Here is a 5,920-nt window from a genome sequence, read left to right as displayed (position 1 = left end):
GGGAGAGGGAAGTGACGTCAACGACACAGCAAACGCAGATTGGGTGTTGATTTCGTTTTCTTCTGTCAACATCCAATCTGCATTTGCTGTGTCGTTGACGTCACTTCCCTCTTCCAAGTCTCCTGGGAGTGCAAAAAGCGCAACATAGCACTCCAGGAATACAAGCGGTCGCCATCTTGGCTATACTCGAACACGGGGCAGCCGCCGAGAGAAAGAAATAAGCGAGACCCAACGCCGAAACCCGCTTTGCGCGCGGGCCTTCGGGCCCCGCAAGCATGATACATACGCAAGTAACAAAGCAGGGAATGAACAAGGAGATAGACATGGAGAACAGCGCGAGTACCAGAACGAGCGGCACGCACATGGAGTTCGATGAAAACAGCGGCAGGACGCTGAGCCAGCCTGGCCCGTGGTACGAAGTTCTCAAAGAAAGAAAAAGCCAGAAAACAGCGGATGAGAACTGCATAAAAGGAAACAGCAAGGCGAACAGCGCCCAGAATCTAAAAGAAGAGACGAGTGGGCTGACCAACCCAAAGATGCAACCGACCAACAACCAACTGCAGCAACAGCGACGCGGGGACGGAAGAACCCGCGGAGGCAACAACACGCCACAAAGGAAACGCATGTTGCCACCATTACCAGAGGATGAATACAAGGTAGTGTACAGACCAAGAACGGGCCTCAAGCTTTCTTCGTGGTCTGATAAAAGCCTCACGCAAGGCATCGCCACAGCAGGCGGTTTTCCATTCAAAGACTTCTACTCGAATGTGACGATCCAGACGCAATGGGCTCAGAACTTGATCATCGCAAGTACTGCGGACGAGGACTACGCCATGAAGCTGAGCATGATCACCCAGATACAGCTAGGCGCGGCCTTGTACGAACTCATGCCTTACCTAAAACCGCTCCCGGGCACCGTACGAGGAGTGGTGCACGGAATAGAAGCAGGAACAACAGAAGAGGAACTTAAAGAACTTATCTCAGTCAACGGCTACAGCATTCTGCACGCAAGAATGCTCGGAAAATCCAGCTCGGCGCTACTCACGTTTGAGTGACCGCACGTGCCATTCTACGTGAAAGCGGGTAGCGTGTTCACCCGATGCCGGCCCCACCGCAGATCCGTGCAGTACTGCAGAGCCTGCGGGAATGTCGGCCACAGACAGGACGTCTGCCCCAACCCGGACACAAACAGGTGCAACCGATGCGGAGCGGAAAATCCCCAAGACAATCACGAGTGTCAGCCTAAGTGCAAGCTGTGCTACCAACCCCACGAAACGGCAAGCAAGGAATGCCAGAAACGACTCAAACCAAGTCCCCCACCGTTACACGTAAGGGAAAGAAGCAAATCGCAAAGTAAACAAGCGGCTTGGACGGGAGGTGCAAACGACCGCCCTTTCGAGCAGCAGCAACGGACGTCATTGCCGCAGGACAGAGTGGTGAGCTGGCCCCAGCTGGGGTCCCTCTCTCCCAATGCTCCAGACCCATTTCCCCCACTGCCGGTCACGCAGCAGGATTCAAGTAACGCACATTTCGAGCAGACCATAGACACACTTAAGAAACAGAACGCGGAGCTTATCTGGCGCTTAGAAAACAACGAAAAAAAAGCGAAGGCTAGGGAACAGGCCCTAGAGCAGAAACTGCAACAGTTTATAGAGCAGATGCAGAAACAGCAGCAACAACTGCCGCAAATACCGCCGCGAGCTCCGACACCTCTGCCGGAGGACCTCGAACAAAAAATGGAATATCACATGAACAAATTAGATGAGAGGATCGATCAGAAGATTGATCAGACAATGAGCCAGATGACAAAAGCAGTTGAACATAAAATGAGCAAAATGATGGAAACCGTGAACAAGGTCTTTGAAAACGTTAATCCAACCATCATCCAAATGAGTACGACCCTCAACGCCAAGATTGATCGAATGGGGGAGGCCCTCAATGCCCAGATGGGCAAGATGGGTGATGAGCTCAACCAACGTATTTCCGACCTTGAGAAGGAAAGGGAACAAGCCCGAAAGAAGCCGAAAACGTCGCCAGGAGGGGATGCGCTGACAGAAGAAACGATCAGAACCCACAATGGAGAGTAAAGAGACGGGAAAGAAAGACGCGGCCCAAATCCTCAAAATCTGGCAGTGGAATTGCCGATCGATTAACCGGAAAAGACAAAATCTACTACAATTTATCAGCCTTCATCAACCGGATATCATCGCGCTACAAGAAACAGAAACAGACACCATAAAGATACGGGGCTACGAGACACACATAGCCGAAGGAAGAAACCGGACAGCCATCCTCACCAAGAAACACCACACAACACAACAACACCAAATCAGCCACAGAATTGAGCACACTTTGATAGAGATGATACCACAAAAGAGGACATTACAGAGTCTATTTATCCTGAATGTTTACAGCCCGCCCTCGGACAACCTAAGGGACTTGGACAAGTTCCTGAGGGAGGTAAAGAAAGTTACCAAAGGGCAGAAGATACTCGTAGTTGGGGACTTCAACGCACCGCATGTAGCGTGGGGATACCACAAAACCAACAAGAAGGGCACGGATGTGCACAACGCGGCTCAGCACCACCAACTGACACTGTGGAACGACCCTCAGTGTCCAACCAGGATTGGAAACAGCATCTCCAGGGACACAAGCCCCGACTTAACTTTCTCGAAGGGCATACGGCAAATCGAATGGACAAGGCTGGAAGAAACCCTAGGAAGCGATCACTATATAGTTCAAACCGAACTCCGACACAACAAGACTCCATTGAGAACGGGACAAGCGAAGATCACGGACTGGACCGCGTTCCGAAAGGTGGAACACCGAGCGGACATGGACGATATTGAAGAATGGACCAGGCAAGTGATGGAAGAGGTAACCAAGCACACCAAGACGATACAACTCACTTCGGACAACCCCGAAGTTGACCCGCACTTACTCCACCTCTGGGAGGCCCGACAGGGCCTCCTAAAAAGATGGAAGAAACAAAAGAGAAACCGCAAGCTCAAGGTCCGCATTGCCCTGTTGACCAGGGAAGCTGAGGAGTACGCAGAGAAACTCGGAATACAAAACTGGAATCAGCTATGCGACCGGCTACAGGGTACCCTGAGCAATCGCAAAACATGGGCAATACTTAGGTCGCTGCTGGCAAAGACCGAGTCAAAGAAGGTCACGTGCCAACATATTCAACGCCTCATCCACAACTATCAGGGTTCAGAGGAAGACGTGCTCGAAGCCATCACTGAAAAATACATTGGCAACCAACAACAACAGACGACGACGATCACTCACCTGGACTACGAGGGAAAATCCAACCCAGATTTGGATCAACCCTTCAGCAGGGCAGAGATAGTGGCGGCGCTCAGGAACTTGACGAGAAACACGACCCCAGGAAGGGACAGAGTTAACAACAAGACGCTCCGTAACCTGGACGACAGAGCCACGGAGTGTCTCCTTAAGCACATCAATGAGAGCTGGGAGACCGGGAAGATACCGGCATGCTGGAAACACGAGGATGTGACAATGATCCCAAAACCGGGCAAACCGATCACTGTGCAGAACCTGAGACCAATATCCCTTACATCGTGTGTGGGAAAGCTATTCGAGCACATGGTACACAACAGACTATCCCCGTATCTCGAGGAGAACGAATTCCTCCCTAACACGATGTTTGGATTCAGACCTCTCCTATCGACCCAAGACATCCTTCTTCAACTCAAAGAGGATGTAATAGACAACCTCAGCACGCAGCACAAGAGCGCAATTCTACCATTGGACGTCAAAGGGGCGTTTGACAACATCTCCCACAGTGCGGTGCTAGACAGCTTACAAAGGACAAACTGCGGCCAAAAGACTTACAATTTCGTCCGTGACTTTCTCACAGACCGGACAGCGACCATAGGCCTGGGAAACCTAAGGACCGAACAGATCAAGGCTCCACAAAAGGGAACCCCTTAGGGATCGGTGATCTCGCCGTTGCTTTTCAATATTGCAATGAGGGGTCTACCGCTCCTTCTAAAAGACATTAAAGGTCTCAGCCATGCAATCTACGCGGACGACCTTACCATATGGACGACGTCGGGGTCGGCAGGAATGCAGCAAGACGCTCTGCAAGAAGCGGTGAACAGGACCGAGAGATATTTGAAAGATGGTGGTCTCTCGTGCGCTCCGGATAAATCGCAACTTTTGGTGCTAAAAAAGAGGGCGAGAGGTCGTCCTCCACCGGAAACACCAGACCCCGTACTAACTTTACATGAAGATAACATCCCACAAGTCGACGTGCTCCGTGTCCTGGGAGTAGTATTTCAGAAGGATGGTGCAGGGATCGCCACAGTGCAAAAACTCCAAGAAACAGTCACACAAGTTACGCACCTAGTAAAACGGGTAACAAACAGAAACCACGGCCTCAAGGAGCAAGACACTTTGAGAATCATTCAAGCACTCGTCATCAGCAGAATAACGTACGGGACCCCGTATCTGGGGCTCAAAAACAGCGAGCGCGAGAAGATTAACACACTGATTCGCAAGACATACAAACTGGCCTTGGGGCTTTCCCCAACAACCTCCACAGAGAAACTACTCCGATTGGGTATACATAACACATGGGAAGAGCTGGCAGAAGCACACAAGGTGAGCCAGGTTGAAAGACTTAAGCTCACCAGGACGGGCAGGGACACCTTAAGAAGACTGGGCTACGCAATCGAAGACGAGTCAAGAAGTAAGCAAAGGATTCCATTACAACTAAGAGACAATATCACAGTTGCATCCATTCCTCGCAACATGCATCCAGAACACAACAAAGAACGACGAATGGCAAGAGTGAGAGCACTGAGAAAGACCTACGAGAGAGACGATGACCGCGTGCGGTACACAGACGCAGCGAAATACAAGGGAAAGAAAGCACACGCGATTAGCGTGGTAAACAACAAGGGAGAAGAAATCGCGGCGGCCTCCGTGAGGACCCCAGACATGGACTCAGCAGAGGAGACAGCAATCGCTCTTGCGGCGACGACAGGCAAGGAACTCCTCACGGTAATAACAGACTCACAAGCCGCCTGCAGAAATTACCAACTAGGCCGAATATCACGATTGACCCTCGAAACGTTAAACAAAATCAAAGATCCCCCCGAAATAGTCATAGTCTGGACCCCAGGACATGAAACCCTAGCGGGTAATCTAGCGGCGCATGCCGCTGCCCGAGAACACTCTCTCCGGGCTACCTCGCTGGGCGACCGTGCTCCAGCGGATACAGACGAGGGCGTTCCAAAAAGATACACCGACATTCTAGCGCATTACAGACTAGGGAGGAGAACCTACCCTCCCCCACACCCTACAATATCCAGAGAGGACGCCGTGACACTTAGACAGCTACAAACTAACACTTTCCCGCACGGCACATTATTTCACGCAATGTACCCAACTCAATATGACTACGACTGTAAAAACTGTCGAGTGCCTAACACTCTCTACCATATGGTATGGGAGTGCAAGCACAACACCTCCCTACCCCCCATTTCCCGACCAACCGCGGAGCAGTGGGAGGACCAGCTGACCAGCTCAAAACCTGAGGACCAGTCCCGACTGGTGAACAGGGCCAGACTGGCAGCGCGGGACCATGGCATCCTGGACTGAGGCAGCCACCCACCTGGGGACGACCCACAAGCTTTCGTCTGCTCAAGTTATAATAAAGTTTATTCCTCCTCCTGTCCTACACATTGAGGAGTACGGGACGGCCCTATATATGTAAATGGCCGCAAGCTAGGTTTTCTCCCGTCGTCCAATTGACGAAACTGGTACGCGTACACGGCATCTCTCAGAACAGTCCAGACGGTAGCCCACAAGACCGGAGCCGTAAGCGATGGCTGCCGAAAACCTTGCTATCCCGACATATGACGTGCCATTAACGTGTGCAACCGTC

General features: G+C 51.5%; 1 protein-coding gene across 1 annotated transcript; it reads left to right on the top strand.

Annotated features, from left to right (window-relative positions):
- Nucleotides 1-323: 323 nt before the first annotated feature.
- On the top strand, nucleotides 324-5,487 carry LOC120843928 (the record flags this gene model as incomplete). The annotated part of the gene is given in 4 exon segments (XM_040215412.1): nucleotides 324-1,045; nucleotides 1,118-1,436; nucleotides 1,539-2,083; nucleotides 2,187-5,487. Coding segments are annotated over 4 exon segments (4,887 nt in total), but the record flags the coding sequence as incomplete, so codon positions are not given.
- Nucleotides 5,488-5,920: the final 433 nt, after the last annotated feature.

This window comes from Ixodes scapularis, unplaced genomic scaffold (genome assembly GCF_016920785.2).
Source record: "Ixodes scapularis isolate PalLabHiFi unplaced genomic scaffold, ASM1692078v2 PGA_scaffold3__209_contigs__length_174095766, whole genome shotgun sequence".
Lineage (NCBI taxonomy): Eukaryota > Metazoa > Arthropoda > Arachnida > Ixodida > Ixodidae > Ixodes > Ixodes scapularis.
The sequence above is the reverse complement of the archived record's forward strand: the minus strand, read 5'-3'. Positions and strand labels throughout refer to the sequence as shown.